This window comes from Ptiloglossa arizonensis, chromosome 1 (genome assembly GCF_051014685.1).
Source record: "Ptiloglossa arizonensis isolate GNS036 chromosome 1, iyPtiAriz1_principal, whole genome shotgun sequence".
Taxonomy (NCBI): domain Eukaryota; kingdom Metazoa; phylum Arthropoda; class Insecta; order Hymenoptera; family Colletidae; genus Ptiloglossa; species Ptiloglossa arizonensis.
Window position 1 is genome coordinate 21,093,755 of NC_135048.1, and position 17,706 is coordinate 21,111,460.

Genomic DNA, 17,706 nt, shown 5'->3' on the forward strand with positions numbered 1-17,706 from the left:
GAAGTATCTCGAATTCGAGAATAGAGCCTGTGAAACAAATAAAATCATAACTTCAGAAGAATATTTTTCATCTTTTTGGATCGGTGAGACGGTTTGGCGAAGAGAAACCTGTCACTTTCTCTTAATCGTGAACGTTCAGAACTGTAAACGATAATAATTGCGGTATCGGATTTTTCGTGCCCAGTTGGGCCTGCTTCGACTGCAGGCCTTTTATATATATATACACATATATACCAATACACCACACGGGTAGAATAAATTTTTGGAGACTCGTACGGTGATCAACGTAATTCAACTAATCGTTAGATGAAGTGCAGCCAAGTTTAGAGTTGGCTCGTTGGCGAAGAAACCTCGGTGTTACGGGTCACGTCCCTTCTGACGTTTTGCATTATCTTACTCCGTTTCTGAACAAAGTAGCGGTGAAGTCGGGATCCTGCTATCGCCAGGATAAATAACGCGAACCAGACGGATGAGCTTTGCACGGTAATAGACGGAAACGTTCGTGAAACACTCGCGCCAGGAAGTATTCATCGGAGCGCGATGAGACGCGCACCGGAAACACCGGGGGAGAAAAAGTTAAATAAATCGCGCGGGCTGCCTACGGTGTTGCCTCCAACTTCTTAGAGAAATCTTTCGCTTCTTCGTTCGCGGAGGGACGACATCTTTTTAAAATGTCCTCTCTTACGTTACACAATGCTCGCAGAACCGGACCAAGTTTTTAAGTAACTTTAGTTTTCGTTCTTTCCAACGCGTAACTTCTGCCCGGGGACGCCTCTGGTGGATGGCATAACGTCCCGTTGTTTCGTTTTTCCGCTTCTCGGGATAGCGATTGAATTATTAGTAAGTTTACTTATTCGTTAATCGTTCAACAGTGTTACAACGATACCAGTTTCCGAGCGACAAGATCGAAATCTACAATTCACTCGAAAGCGGGGTGGTGTGGTTTTTTGTTTTTTATCTCGAACCGAGGTCAATAAGGATCGTTCTTGCCTGTGGATGATATATCGTTAGCGATGGATAAACAAGTAGTGACGATTCCGTTACTAGAATCCGATGTAAAAAGTTTTACTTGAAAGCGGGACTTACTATAGTTCGATTTACTCCGTGCAACACCGGGCAGTTTCTTGCACTTATAGCTGAACAGTCTTCAGAACTAGATTAATATTTGTGACGTGACATTAAAGCGACCTTGAGTATAGAAATTTATATTGTTAGAATAACGAATGTTTCGAACGATAAAAAGTGTTACGATCGATCCACTAATAACGAAAATACAATGGGTGAACGAGTTACACGATTTATGACCCTAAATTCTGGAACATCGTGTTCAGATCACCCCGCATAATGTTCACGAAGGTGCGAAATACTATTACCAATCTATCGAACAATGTCTTTCATTAACCTTGTTATTAATTTTATTACCGGTATTGCCAGCAGGATAATGCTTCTTGCTCCGTTATAATTTGCACTTCCCTCGATCTTTACCTTAATCAAGTTCCCCCCCTCCTGCCGCGCTTAATATTCAGCAAACCGCAAATTGACACGACACAAAACTGAATCCCGGTAACCGATGCTTCAGGGCGTGTAATGAAACCGCGGTGCTTGATTTTTAATTATAAACGCCGGGAGGAAGGTTAACGGCTGGCAGGACAAAGGAATTAATTTGCTCGCGTTACTCGAGCACGGCCAAAAGGATCGATTAAACTTCGTTGACGCACCCGGCGAGGAACTTGCGAGTTTAAGAACAAACGCAGAGTCGACAAGCCACGCTCAAGACCGGGGTGGGTGTATCTCAGTTAAATCCCGGCCGGCGACGCTATCCGACACTATCAAACAAACCTTAACCGAGATTTACGAAGGTCCAGAATTAAGTCCCTGCGGGATTAATGAAATGGCCATCTACGGGCTGCGTTCTCCAAATCGCAGCGGGCTCTCCGACCTCTCGAAACAAATTTTATCAGAACGTGGAGTTACACACAAATTGCGGTATTCCCCGCAGGGTGACAAATATTTTCAATTTTACCGCGTATAATCATTTACAGGTCTTTCCTTCGAAAGTAGCGCAATTAATAAAATCATAGAACGTGTATCAGTGTATTGCAAAGAAACATTTTATTTCTACAAAGGATTTTTCTTAGAAAGAAATATTTTTTTTTACGAAGAATATTTCTTACGAAACATTTTTTTAAAAAAGGTTTCTTTTTCAAACGCGTTTCGAAGACACATAACTTTCGAGAAAACAGTTCAAATGGAACATAATATGTCGATTTTTACATTTTACAATAGACCTCATAATGTGCAATATTCTTTGTACGAAAGAGTTTTCAATATTTTGCACAGTTAGTGAGTTATAACGAGATTAATAACGCAATATCACCTCTTTAGCGTATCCTATCCTGTTTCAGGTACAGAGACTGGGTAGTGATATTTTCCTCGAGAATGAATCACTTTTTTAAGTCAAACCGAGTCCAGTGACACTGATTCTTGCCGTATGAGAGGCCAGTGCCTCGGTTTGGTGTTATCCTTTCTTCTTTGCGGTACACTTCTAGTCGTCGCGTGGTCGAAACGCTAGATGTCGCTACTACAGCGGTGCAACGTAGCCTAACCTATAACGCGACTAATCTGTACGAGACGGATCGTACTAATCGAGTAACTACGCAACGACAACGTTGCTTATTAATCCCAGTAACTTCGTCACGAGCAGCTTCGAGTAACTTTAAATTCAAAATTTAAAACTGAAAATTCCAAAAGGACCGAAACACGCGATAAATTTCCAAATCGCATCGTTATTCCTTTAAATTCTTTTCGCTCTTCGGAGAACCCCTAACGTTACCCCCGAATCTTCCGAATAGAAAAAAAAATGGAAAGATCACGAATCCCTCTACTTTTCCTCAGTCACCGCGAAACGGTCGAACAATGTCCGCATTCAAATCGTTCGCGGCGCTAATATTTCCCTTTTCATGTCGGCACTTATCCTCCAATATTTGCCCCAGGGCGGACCGGGTCGTCGAACGTTTTTAACCCAGCGTCGTCGGGCTAGAATACGAGCACTCGAGGAGCCAACGCGGGATTCGATTATTTTCGAGTGGTCTCCGGGGTGATTTTGGATTTCTGCAGGACCTCTTAAGAACCGAAGAATCCTGGACGGTCGGTCGAGGGACGAGGGGATTGGATGGGCGAGGGTGCAGCGGGTCAAGAAGAAAGCAAATCCCGCCGAAAAAGGAGCTTCGTACACGAGCAAGTACTCTTCGTCAACCGGAGTCTTCCCTCAGAGGCGATTACTTATTTTCCTCCCCTTTCTGCCTCACTCGGTCCATCCCCACCTCACCCCGCCCCACCCTTTTCGTCTCTCATCTTCTACTCCACTTTTCTACGCGGTCGATCCTCTTGATCTCGGGCGGTGAGATCTTCTCCTCTCTTCTCTTTCATTAAATACACCGACTCCCGACGAGATTCAATTTTATTCGGCGGATTGCTTTTCGTTGTAACGTCGACTGCGCCGGTAACCGGATCCGGATCAGCGTCTGTCAACTCCCTGCTTCTTACTGTTTCTCGTTTCGCCGTTCCCCTCTCGACGTCACCGTTCCACCTCTAACCTCGTGTCTACTCCGCCTCTCACCACCACCACCACCACCACCACCACACCCCTACCACCTTCTTTTTCACCCACGTTTCTTCGTCTATCGCGTCTTTCGTCTCCGCGTTCTGTTTTCTCGCTACGTCGCTGACCCTCTCCCCACCTCTCACCGACACGGTGTAAGCACGTACAGTTTCCGCCGACAGTAAACTCCAACTCCATCCACCTGTCTGGCGAAACGTTGCTACCACTTTCACGATACCCGATGTTCCCGTCGATTTCCGGATGGGACGGGATGTTTTCTCGGGACCGCCACCAGAATCACGTCTGAACGTCATATCGTATCCTTTTTCAACGGGAAACCGTTGCTTTCGGGAGATCGGAGCGGGGAAAGACTACGGGATCTCGAGATATTCGGGATACGTGGGTCTGTGCGCTTATCGCGAGCGTCGAAAGGTAATTCGTTTCGCGCGGATAAAGGGTTACGTGTTTCGCGAAACACGCTCGAGCTGTTTATTAACCCTAGATTCATAAACTATATTTACGGTTATTTGGCGGCTCTATCTTTCAATTGTACGAGAAAGGAATAAGGAAAAGGGAGAGCGTTTCATCCCGGGCCTGCTAGTGGACTAGTAAAGGCATTCTAGCAGGCACTGCCTTATACGCCGGGACATTGGAAGATCGGTAAGGGATCGTATATATACCGATCGGAGCAGGTACGGGAACTTGCGGGAAACGGTTGGTGGTGAGTGTCCCTCTGGTGGCAAGCGTGGGTAGCGCCGCCACAGTTACATTGTTCATGAACATATGTCTCCGATACACCTTACTTTTAAGGTCACTTAATTTAAGTATTACGGGAGATATTAACAAAATCTACAAATATTGGTTAGAAACAACTTTTATCGACAATTTAAACATGAAAAAAAAAATTGAAAAAATCGATCTGAGCATTCTAGGCACAAACTACGCATGTATTTGCATCTCTTTCGCGCCATGCGCTGTAAGAGTTCTTTTAGTCGAGGGTGTACGAGAGACGTGTGTTTATGAATCTAGGGTTAGTCGATGATTAGGTTAATTCTCTTCTCTTACCCGTAATTACGAATTACCGTAATCCCGTACGGAGGTTGATTCTCCGTTGCTTCGATATTACAAACGGAATGTGAGACTCTTGGATTTTCACGATGGTGGTCAACGCTTGTATCAGTTATTTTTTTTATTTTCCAATATGCCTTAGTCGTGTTAACTTTGTGCTTCGGGTATTCGTATTCCTTGTATATTTGTTTTACGTTTCATCGCGTACGAGACGGATATTTTTTCGAGCGGTTCTCGTCTCAGATTCTGCCTTATAGTTTATGTCGTTGAATCGTTGTTCGACGATTCCGGTAATTTGTCGTGGTAAAACGTTTCGTTGAAGGTTATTCGTTAGAGTCTAAGAAAGAGGTCAGTTAGGATATGATTGTTCGCTACTGTCCGTGAAATTTCGTTCTCGTGATGATTCTTTCTTGTTCCGTTCACGGTGTCCAATAGGCGATCTCGATTGGAGACATCGTTGAAACGAAGCTTGAAGTTCCTCTCTTCGAATGAAGTCGCTACAAACTATACACGCGAGTGCTTCTCCAGGGTCTCCGTGATCCTAAGGTTTCGTGTACTTCGCCTGAACACTTCTTGTACGTGTCACAAGTTTGCAGAATTTAGTGAACTACTTAAGAAGGACTTGCGAGCGTTTTCCTTTGACAGTTTTGGCAATTATACACTTCGAAGTAACGCGAACTTCGTTGGATTAACCGGGCTACCGGTTTCCATAAATATTTCAGAAACTTCTATTTTTTGCTCACTCGAAGGAATGCAAATTGCTTTTGTTCTCGCTTAACTACTGTACGCTTAAATACTACACTGAAAAGATTCTACAAACTTGATCGAACTGTTTTTCTTAGAATGCTAAAGGAGATGTGTTTTTTAACAGGTTTGAGGGAATGCTGTGTGCAAAAATCGATTAGCTACGAATAACGATATTCGAATTATGATGTTCGATCTAAATGTATATTTAAATGATGATATTCGAATTATGATATTTGAATGATGATATTCGAATTATGATATTTGAATGATGATATTCGAATTATGATACTTGAATGATGATATTCGAATTATGATATTTGAAAGATAATATTTGAATTATGATATTTTAATGATAATATTCGAATGATGATAGTTGAAATGCTCAAATATTCGAAATATGATATTTGAAATGCTCAAATATTCGAAGAATGATATTCAAAGTATTAAAATATTCGAAGAATGATATTCAAAGTATTCAAATATTCGAAGAATGATATTCAAAGTATTCAAATATTCGAAGAATGATATTCAAAGTATTCAAATATTCGAAGAATGGTATTCAAAGTATTCAAATATTCGAAGAACGATATTCAAAGTATTCAAATATTGGAATTATGATAATCGAATATTTGAGTTATGATACTTGAATATTCAAATATTCGAATACTAAATTATATAGAGTCAGCCCTACTAGGGATACATATTCCGACCGCGTTTGTCAGTTTACGATAAGCGAGCAACAGACGACCCTACCGTGGTAATAAACTAAATTAGGGTCGAAACGGGACATCGTATTAACGAATATGTCATCTCATTGATACCATCGATAGGAATAACAGAGAACGTTACTTTTACCTTCAGGTGATTAATAAGGCAGGATGACGCAAATTGCCACGGAAAAGCCCTTTATGGCACACGTTCGATGTAATTGAACGAAATTTGCTGGCTGATCGGTATAACCGAACTTTAATCACTCGATTTTCACTGACAGGCGAATATATCGGCGGTGATACGCATAGACGAGATTCTTGTTTCAGAAATTATGTACCGCCGTTGTTGCCGATCGCTTGTTGCACAAAGGGCCATAAATTGTCCATAGAACCCACGTTCGAAAGGGACACGGTACGAATGCGCGCACCTCTCTGTTTTAATCGCGAAATACTTCGAAATCGTACCGTCTGTAACGAAGGCATTCACCAATCCCGGGGAACGTGCTAATTAAATTCGTAATTACATAAACCAAGTAATCATCGACAGTCCGCCACGGCGGCGACGCTGTTTGCACGCACCGCGCGTGACATACGCACAACGGTACAGATTTTTAGCAGTACGTTGTTAATGCATTCGCGAAAGCACAAACGATCGGTTGCATTGTGAAAACATACCGTTCCTATAATATCATTCGGTGTAAATTGCTTTTTTATCGATAAACTTTGCTGAGAATTAACACAGAGCAAATCATGAGAACCGGTACACTTGAATGCCTATATAACGTATTTAGAGCTAATATTTTTACGGTTGTTAAATTTTTTATTCAACATAGAAAACCGTTGAAATTGAGTGTCATAATTGATACTCAAGCATCCGAATATTTTGAGCACAGGTATTTGAGTATTCGTGGTACTTGAATAGTTCGACGTGGACTACAAATCAAATCCTTTAAATTCATCAACGTTTTTGAACTTTACTTACACGAAAGATATAATATTCGAAGTTTATTCGTGATCCTACAAGATTTAATGTATCAAAAATTGGGTTTGTTAAATTTTTGCAATTTTCGTTGTTACGTTTACTCGTTTAATTTGAGATTGAAACGCGAAAGGGAGTGATAAATAGTAAAGTTCGTTCGCATATTTTTATCGCGATTTCGCGAGCAAAGATAACAGTGGGAACGATTATTAATTTCGTGAATCAGGGGAAAAATTATTTCGCGTAACCGAGGACTACTGTACAAGAAACATCGGAACAGAAATGGTTATATAGTTCCAATCGAATCGGAATTGCGTTAAATAGACCTCTCTCACCTTTGAAGCAAATTTTGTTCCTTTTGAAGACTAAAAGGGTGTCGTTGTATCTGGTTCCGGGTGGAGCAGTTACGTTCAATCTCAAAGCTAGAGGAATTTCGGCGCTCACTAGACCCGAGCACGGTAACCTGATCCTGAACACCTGTAATGTGACTGGCACTTCTCCTCTGGCTGACACGTTCACTCTGGGAGGAAGCAGTGCCATCATACCGGAGGCGCCACCCGGGACACCCACCACGTCGTAATCCAGTTCCATCGAGTATGATAACTGTGAACAAATACCAGAAGACGAATAAATCTTCAAGAATTCACCGAATCGTTAACCCTCCATACAATAGACACACTGTAATTGTGTCTTATCCAGACCCACTGGGTCTGATGTTACGTATTGTTCATTCGTGAGAAGAAAGCTAACGAGTGTTTTCATCTCCACTCTAGTTTACAATCTACTTAACAGTCTATCTATATTAGCTCTCCTACCATCACAAGCATTGTCGCTATTGGCTGTCGTCGATCAGGTAGCCTCATCCTTCGTCATCATCCACCAATAACGACAATGCTAGTAGCTTGTAAACTGGAGTGGGAATCTAAACACTCGTTAGCCTTCTTCTCACGAACCAACCAGTACTTATATCGATCTTAATACTTAAGAAATATTTCACGGTGAACGAAACCTTAGAGATCTCAGATAACCTACTGTTTGGGAATCACTGAAATATGGCCTCGCAGCTAACAGACATTTCCGTAGAGGAAAAACACATTTGGTTGCTTGTACTCAACAAGGGTATCGAATAACAGACCACTCGAGCGTGGCTCAAGTACCTCGCTATATTTGTTCCATCTGTTATATACAGGCTCTCAACGCCTACCCTACGCGGTGTGCACAAACTCTTAACCAATGATCAAATACTACACAGAATCGTTCTTGGCTTCTCGACTTCCAACGTTCACTGACGTCTTTGTAATTCCCTTTGTCACCAGGTATCGAAATTACGAACTACGAAATCCACGTCTATTTCGAGAAGTGTTCCTAAAGGAGAGTATAAGGCAAGGAGAAGATTTCTCAACTTCGTCCGTAGACTACGGTACCCTTATACCTGGTCTGAGTTAGGTCGGGGTTAAGTCTGGAGCTCAAGAGATTTATCCTGAAGGATAGCACGGGGTAAGGAGAACGCTTCTCAACTTCATCCATAGACCATGGTTCCTTACCACCAGTAAGGAATGCTACCAGCACACCATGTGTAAATAATTGTCAAGTTCGAACGAAGAAATTCAATCACGGATAATTTACATTGATAACTCAGATTCGAAATGCTTAAGGAGACATCCTTTCGATATCTGTGAACGAGGTTGATGAGAATTTCTAATCAACATTAACGCGAGTTTCTAATCTATAATCATCATTTCGTCGTGCACCTGGAAGTCGATCTATTGGGTTGTTCGGAAAGTTATTTATCAAGTTTACCAAAATGGAGAATGTATAATTTAATAAAATGTTTGTACACTCTAAAAAAATCGTGTTTCATTTTCACCAAAAAAAAAAAAAAAAAAAAACGAAATGACTTTCCGAACAATCTAATATAGTAAATAAATAGTAATCGAACCAAATCTAGTTACTCGAACTTTCTCTAGAAAAAAGTGGTTCTTTGTCGCACAATCGGTCCATCAAGTACAAATTTAAAAATTCTATCACGGAAAATGGCAACTATCGAACCACCTGCAAATTGATAAGCAGAAACGCGGGCTTGATGGTTGTGAAGGTAAAATGTCAAATAATACGCACTCTGTGTTTTTGTTACTTGCATTAAGCGAGGTATTCACGTGAGGTGGCCGATAACGGACATGCAATAAAAATACTTTGAAAATCATAACCCTCTGGGCATACCGACACGGAAACTTAAAGGTGGACCTCTTGGGGCAGAATATGATTATAGGCATGCGACATTTTACGTTAAATCTTCGAACTATTTTATACAGAGTCGGAATTTCTGCATATTGTTTTATTTGTATAATTTTTGACACTTAATATAATATCTTCTGTACACTAACCGAACCGTTGCACCAATATCGCTGTTCTGACTCGTTCACTCTAAATGTAACTGCAGTGTACGATCAATTAGCGAGGTAATGTTGCAACGATAATTGTAAACCAAGATTTCGATTCTGATAGTGGTCATCTCCGGGGAAAATTGGCTGAGTTTACGAAATGAGTAAATATAAGTAATAAGGTTGTACAACAATATAAAATTAGACAATGAAAATAATATCGTGCGAAAATAAAAATCTATTGCTGTCGTAAATTTCATAAAATCAAATAATTGCCTCAATGTAAAGTAACAATGTTAAAGTGAAAAATGAAACAATACTGTAGTTGTTGCAACAGACGTAAAATGTGTATAAATGGTAAAACAAAGAGACCGGGAAAAGTTTTAATTAAAAAAAGGAAAAGAAACACCAACAGAAGGAGAAGAGAATCGGAATCTTATGTTTTTAAATGTACACTTTGATAATTTAATAGTAAGCGCACTTTGATAGTCGGTGTTTACAAATAAAGTCGTATCAATCATCAGTCAACAATAATCATTTCTGTTGTACGTACACATTCATCAAACAAATGTCTACGCGCGTAATAAAAATATCTCGGAACGGGCTCCCGCATTAAAACAGCGAGGAACCCCTTTTAGGTTGCATATTATTACCCGCATGCAACATTATACCCTGAATTTGTCTGTAGATTACTACACAGGGTGTTCCAAAATTAAGCGATCAAACACAGAGATACGATTGAAAGATAGACCAGGAATGAATAATTACCAAAAAGAAGTATAATAACTGTTTCCTTTAATAATTATTTTTCCTTCCTTTTTGTCATTCATTGTTACGATAAAAAAGTTGACATGTAAACAAGTGTTCAGACGTGTATTTTTTCCGAAATATCCGAGAGTTGCATCGTAAAAGAAATGTTCAGAAGTGTCGATATTAAATTGTATACAGTGCATAACAGGATCACGTGGTTGAAAAAACTTTATTAAAGTGTTGCAAGGAATCAATGATTTACTGAAAAAACTGTTCTTATTGATTTTCCAGCTCCTTGGCCGCGTATGTTCCTACAGGAGGAAAAACTTTCGAACACCTGTCGTAACTTGCGTAATATGTGCGATAACTAATATTAAAGTTCAACAGGAGTCAAGCCGCGTGAACAATGACTGTCAGTTATTTTTATAGCGTTATAAAACTTGTAAGGACAATTTTGTTAGCGAATCGTCGATCTTTTGTAACTATTTTCAGACATAGGTACGAATCTTCTCCATACAAATCTATTTCACTCATTCCACCCGTTCGATTTTAGTCTCAACATTTCTAGACAGTGTATCGTTTCACGTTTCAGTAAAATTACACTTGGCCTTACGTAAATTCAGAATCATCGAACGACAACAAACTTCTTCCGATAAATACTGCATCTGTTCGTTAAGAGCTCGACCTACACGTTAAGAGCTCTCCGCATCATCTTTGATCACTGTCCCGCGAAAGCGTGAGCGAACCAGAGAAGCTGAAAAAGGTGAGAAATTTGTTTCTTCTACGTTAAAAACTCGAGGGAATCCAATTTTAGAGCTCTAAACGAATAAATACTATACTTTGCAGCCATCCTTGATACATAGATTTCCTTGTTCAACGTATAATGGAGAAGCAGCACGATCGGTAATGTTCTCAGTGGTGCACGAAACACCAATACCTATAACGACGAATACTGCATCTATTCGTTAAGAGCTCGACCTACACGTTAAGGGCTCTCCCCACAATCTTTGATCACTGTCCCGCGAAAGCATGAGCGAGTCAGATGTGCTGAAAGGGGCGAGAAATCTGTTTCTTCTTCGTTAAAAGCTCGAGGAAATCCCATTCGAGAGCTCTAAACGAATAAATACTATACTTCGCAGCCATTCTTGATATATAGATTTCCTTGTTCAACGTATAACGGATAAGCAGCACGATCGGTAACGGTCTCGGTGATGCACGAAACACCGATACTTAGCCGCGGAAAGTTTGCATTCTCATATTAATCCTGGAAGATTTAACGCGTCGTGCAACGTTTCACCGAAAGTCCTTCATGTCTCGCAATTCTAACTCGAACTCTGGCCTCATGCCAGGATCGCGTAACGTTTAGTCTCCTTCAGCCATCGCTGATACAAGCAATTCCACTATCTGGAGGTGGTGGATTTCACAAACAGTGGTCCCCACCCTTTCCCATGGCGCTGTGTAACCTTCTCGGGTAAAAGGGAATGGGCGATGGCAACGAGTAGTGTGTTTAGGCACGCCACAAGTTTTACGAGGTGGCATAAATAATGTGGTTAGTGCTTCGTGATGCAATGTCAACGTAGGCGATGCCCACCCTCTGAGACCCCTCAGGAGCCTCCGGTAATCGTCGTAATCGTCGCGTCGGGGGGTCGAGATGGCGTGACACCTGCCTATCGCGTTCGTTTGGCTGAAACTTTGCCGATTCTTTTTACGGGCCCCCTTCTTTCTTTTTTTTTTTTTGCTTCACCGCTCGAATTAATATGTTGCACATGACACGCGCAGACAGCTGCTCCGGGACCGAGTGAAACGACCTATTCGATTTCAACTCCGTGGCGTCTTTCGTTCGCGGGAGATTACTGTCGCGTCACGAATTAGGTTATAGAGTACTTCGAAGAACGGAGAGTTCATCTATTGCCTCATAAATAGATATGGCGCTGGAGAATGAGAAGTTGGAAACGAGACAGAAAGGAAGGAGACGAGGAATACGTTTCGTCTTGGTTTAGCGGGCTGGTTAGCAAGGCTACCTAGCAAATCTTGCCTCAGAGGCTGGGATATTCGATGGTCGCTCGAGATACATATACAGGGAGTTTATAAAATAAGCGCTGAGAAGTATATTCTGCTCTTTGTAACGGTAAAGAAATGTATAGATAAAACAATAGATGTTTCCTTGACAAAGTATGGACATTGAACATTGCACGTAGATTAGTGGAAGGATTCCAAAATTCGAATGAATCGTCGAGCATGAAGAGTCATTCGCTGTTAAACAACTGGAATAGGAGTATAACTCCTCGGACATAATAACTTTTTCCATTAAAGTAATTCCTATTCAAGGAATCTCACTTCAAAGACTTTTTCTGACGTTCTCGCGAGCTATGACTCGGAAAGTGTGCATTTTTGAACACACGTTAGTTATTCTTAAACCGAGTGAAATACATTTCTAAAGATTGCTCGTTTATCTCATCAGGAGGTGGTGACAGACAAAGAACTTGAGAAAAATGTATCACCTGGACAGTCCTCTGTTAGCGAATATGGGAGATGCAACTATACAAGCATTCTCGGACAGCTTGCATCTAGGTCTGGGTAAAACAATGTCTACGTTCAAGGATTTGGATCTCTCTTTTCCAGGAACAAGGTGCACGATGACAGATTTACGTGTGTACATACGGATACCTATTCGCTGTAGCAGACTCGCCTCTAGATCACGGAGAATTACCAATGAGAGGAATTCTTTAGCAGTGTAGAGAGTACATTGAATCACACAGAGCGTTGCAGAGGCAATTGCCCACGAGCAGTCTAAAACAAACAGCTGCAGAGTCAACCTCACACATTCGTACACTTCGGTAGATTTCGGTACACACGTTTATCGTACATCTTGTTTGGTGTACGGTACTACCGATACTGTCGTTTCAACGATTGTAATCGTTTGCACAGAAGACGTGTCAACTTAACATCGAATGTGCTCTTTGTCAAATGTTTCGGTCAAGCTGTTCCCGAATGTCAGAGACGCGTGTCGTCAGTATTATTTCGGATGATTGAAAGATATTCGAAATTTTGTCAATTTTATGGCGTTATTGGATATCACGGGACAGTCAATCGAAACTGCATCGAGCAAATTAAATTTAATAGCGCTAGATTTGCTTCCCGCCCATGATGTATCTTGTAAATAAATTTTGGTTACCGTAGAATCATCATACCGTTCCTTTCTCCGCAGTAATTGGAACGTAAACGTTGTTTGATATATTACATATAAGTTTTCGCAATATTTAGGATTCCATTTCTCAATTTCGATTGCAACACATCCAACTCGACGAGACACTCTTCCTAGATTATTAAATACCGTTATTTATCATATTTTATGTCGTTCCATAGTAACGAGACAGGCGATAAGTAGTCTCTCCGTCAAAAGCGTCCAGTTTGCAATGATATATGCGTTTCGTGAATTTTTAAAAATGACATTTAATATCTGCTTACCTAATCCGTAATTATGCATCAGTGACAGCAGTGATCAATGAAAGTCGTAATTTCTATTCTAACGTCTACGTGCTTGACGCGAGGTGAAATCGAGAAAACTCGATAACCACTTGGTAAATGATTTACGAGTATCTAATGATTGCATCGAGTAGCGCCGGTTTAAGGATACTTACACGTTTATCGTCGTCCATGGACGAGTTAACGTTGCGCGCATTAAACGCACTCGTCACGATAAGGCGGCAAAAATCGCGTAACACGATTTCTATCTACCGTGATTCGCACGAGGGATAAAACAAGCGTGTCATTACGAGGCCAAGTACCAATCTTTGTTACGTTGCGGTAACTCATCCCCGTTTAGGTTGTCATGAATGCAATTCATCAAATCGAAATTTCAGAGAAACACGTTCGTTCCATTCTTCTCGGCCCAGGTATTTACTTACTCGTTTCTTTGATCGATAAAATAAATTGAAGCATTGAAATTGCTCCGGGGTGAAGAAATTTAATTGCAACGTAAATACGCAGTGTCCTGACCTAAGTAAGTTTTAATTGCGACTCTTCCAACTTTTAATTGCGATTCAATACCCATTAAATCGATGACAAGTGCAAACGTCAATGTCTAGTTCGATCCAGTATCATTTCAATGGTTTCTCAACGCCCTTCCGTTTATAATTATTCCGAGGGTAGCGATGACACGACGTCAACCCCGTTCCCTTTACATCCTTGTTAAGGGGTGGCAACTTGTTTCCATCGCCCTATATAAGCGACGCTAGCAATCGACCGAAGTACTTTGAAAAGAGACTCCGTTTCAAAAACGAGATGCTTAATTCCCTGACAATTCTGCTTATTTCTCCGTTGGGACTTCAATTTTTATCATTTTTTTATATCGCGTTAACGTGATACGCGAAAATTATACTTACAAGTACGAGAGTAGGGCTGAGAAGTTACTGAATATTTCTCAATTTGAATATTTGAATACTATTCGAATATTTGAGTATTTGAATACTATTCGAATATTTGAGTATTTGAATACTATTCGAATATTTGAGTATTTGAATATTCGAATACTATTCCAATATTTGAGTATTTGAATATTTGAATACTATTCCAATATTTGAGTATTTGAATACTATTCCAATATTTGAGCATTTGAATATTGGAATACTATTTCAATATTTGAGTATTTGAATATTTGAATACTATTCCAATATTTGAGTATTTGAATATTTTACATACTAATCGAATATCGGGATATTCGTAGCGTTTGAGTAGCGTGATGCGTTCCACAAATCAAGTTCTCTAAATTCAAAGTTCTTTTCTAAGCTTCATTTTCGTTTAACTTTCGACATTAGAATATTCAAGTACTTAAATAATGATATTTAAATGATCAAATACTCTGAGTGTAAAATATTCAGAAACTCATAGTCCTTGTAGATTTACTTCGAAGAAACTGATTTCCTCTGATGATCGTGATCGTAATGAAGCACTGCCTTAATCGCCAGGATTTTGAATGTTAAATCTTTGTTTAGTATTCCTATCTGGCACTTAAGACCATCCGGAGAAATTAAACCTAATTTTGATAAACGCGCCTGTTCCGTCGGTACGATGCACCCTTCCGTAATTGAGGAAAAGCATCTTTACATAATCGCCGGAAGCTTCTCCTGTCCTCGTAATATGCATTAATTATAGGGTAATTAGCGTTTACAGCTACGAGATTACTTAGTGGTGCTAATTACGAGAAGAATAACAGTTAGTGGTGTTCCAGAGAAAAGGAATAATTTGTAGCTTAGAAATGTAGTTGATTTTTTGGTTCGAAATTTTTCACCATTCCCCGATTCGTCTTTAAATTAAAAACAGCGTTTCCAATATTATTCTAGGAACAAATATGCGAAAGAACGTACAAATGCATCGAATATTCGATATGTTCTTATTTGGATCCTATTGTCTTCCACCATTGAAATGTAAAACACGTCCTCATTGTTAACATTGAAATTTTCTAATTACAGTAGTTCCCGCTTTCAAGTAACAAAAATTTGTTCCATTGAAGTGTGAAACACGTCCTCATTGTTAACATTGAAATTTTCTAATTACAGTAGTTCCCGCTTTCAAGTAACAAAAATTTGTTCCGCCAGTTCCCTCGAAAGAGAGACAAGTATCGTATATTGATCGCCAATCGAGGTCAATGAGGATCTCTCTCACCGATCCACGTAGACTCTTACTGCACGAACGTGGACTGTGAAGGAGTAAGGATTCTGTTGCTTGAAAACGGTGTAAAAATTCTTACTCGAAAGCGGGAACTACTGCAATAGGTTTCGCGTCGCGAAGATGGATATCTGTGTCTACATTGACAGACTCCTTGTTCCAGAAGAGGGATTTTTAAACTTCTCTCTTGAAGCTCAGCCAGCGACGGCTAATTAGTTACACGACCCAGGATAAAGTCGTTCAGGAACACGAGTCTCACGGTTGTCCAAGACTCGTAGTTTACAATGTTTCCCGGATAAAGATCCGCGCAGTGGCAATCCCAAGAAGCACAATTACTTCGCCAATTACACTTTCTCGTCCAACGAAACGAGGGAGCCGGTTAATTCCGCAAATGTCTCGGCAGACTTTCGTCGAGTCAGACTTTCAATTCATCCGATTCCCAGACAACGATCTAGGCAGCGATGCGTCCCAATCCACCAGCCCGTTAACCCGCTTGTAAGCGTTTTCTTAATATCCGCTCGAGGATCCCTCTAATAGCGTAAAAATGTTTGTGTCTGCGGAGGGTCTGATTCGGTATCCGCTTCTCGATCACGCAGATCCCGAGCCAACTACCTTGAACACCTGAACCGCTTTTCAGTCGCGCGCGGCTTCGTTGGTGTATACGCCATTGTGTACAGAACAAACTTCCATTCGACGAGAGCCCGTACACCGACTGGCATTGTTGTCGACGACGAGAAGGAAGCCATGTAGCGTGCGGAATCTGTCCTGTGCCGTGACAACAGCAGGAAAACGCCTGTGCATTTCGAGCTGTACAAGCAGCTCTCCATTTATACCAAAATCATGTCACCACGATCCAGTAACACTCGGACGATTGTTCCTGGCCCTTTACTCGACCTAGAAATCACTTATTTTCACCTGTTCAATTTTTTCCCATACGCTTCGTCGATGTTCCCAGTATTCCTTGTGCACGTCGCGGTTGACGATACACCGTTCATGGTTTAAAAATATTAGTCTTGGGACGGGCGTCATGGCTCGCTAGAAATAGCTAGAAAGGATATGCTCTCTTCCCAAGGTATCCCTCGGGAAGAAATGCACTTCTTTCCTAAGCTATCCTTTGAGAAAAAAGATCTTTCTTAAAGTATCCTTTGGGAAAAAGGTACGCTTCTTGCCCAAGATATCGTTCGGGAAGAAAGGTACCTGTTTCTAAAGTGTCACGCAGGGAGTCTCGCAGTACGGTAGTGCCTCGTATCGTGTTTGAATATTAGAACCGTCACTTATCGATACGTGAAGCGTGTTCTTTAGCGAAACTGATCGAACTGTAGGGAACCACTCGAAGAGGACAATGGATTGGACACAATGGAACGAATCTCTCCGAAGTCGAAAATACGTAAACAGTGGTGAGGATGACGTCTGATTGCGTATTTGAGCAACATACTTCGCGAATGCTCTAGACATTAGTCTACACGGGAAATATTTCAGGGCATCGATTCATCGTTCGAAGACAATGGAACAAGTTCACAGACTTACGTCATTTGACCTTATCCAGAAGATACTAGTCTTACCTATAAATTGTCAAATTGATCGAGTCTACTTTCTGTAAACTTCTCAATTTTCATCGACGAACAGTATTAAATCCCATTCGTTTTTCAATCGGAATATTACCCGTGTCCTTTGAGCTGTTTCGATGAACAGAGCACGTCGGGTTACTCCTATTGCTGCGTTTACGCGCGTGATGTGGAACACGGTCGATGAAAAGTGTGCAACCATGCAAAAAGTGCGACGATAAACGCGGAATGAAGTGTG

General features: G+C 40.8%; 1 protein-coding gene across 1 annotated transcript in view; it reads right to left on the reverse strand.

Annotated features, from left to right (window-relative positions):
• The window catches only part of LOC143149184 (tyrosine-protein kinase Dnt), a 140,331-nt gene that overhangs the window by 39,409 nt on the left and 83,216 nt on the right, over positions 1-17,706 (reverse strand). Inside the window, exon 3 of the mRNA XM_076316349.1 lies at positions 7,441-7,708. Within this exon, the coding sequence (XP_076172464.1) occupies positions 7,441-7,708 (268 nt within the window). The remainder of the gene's footprint in view (positions 1-7,440; positions 7,709-17,706) is intronic.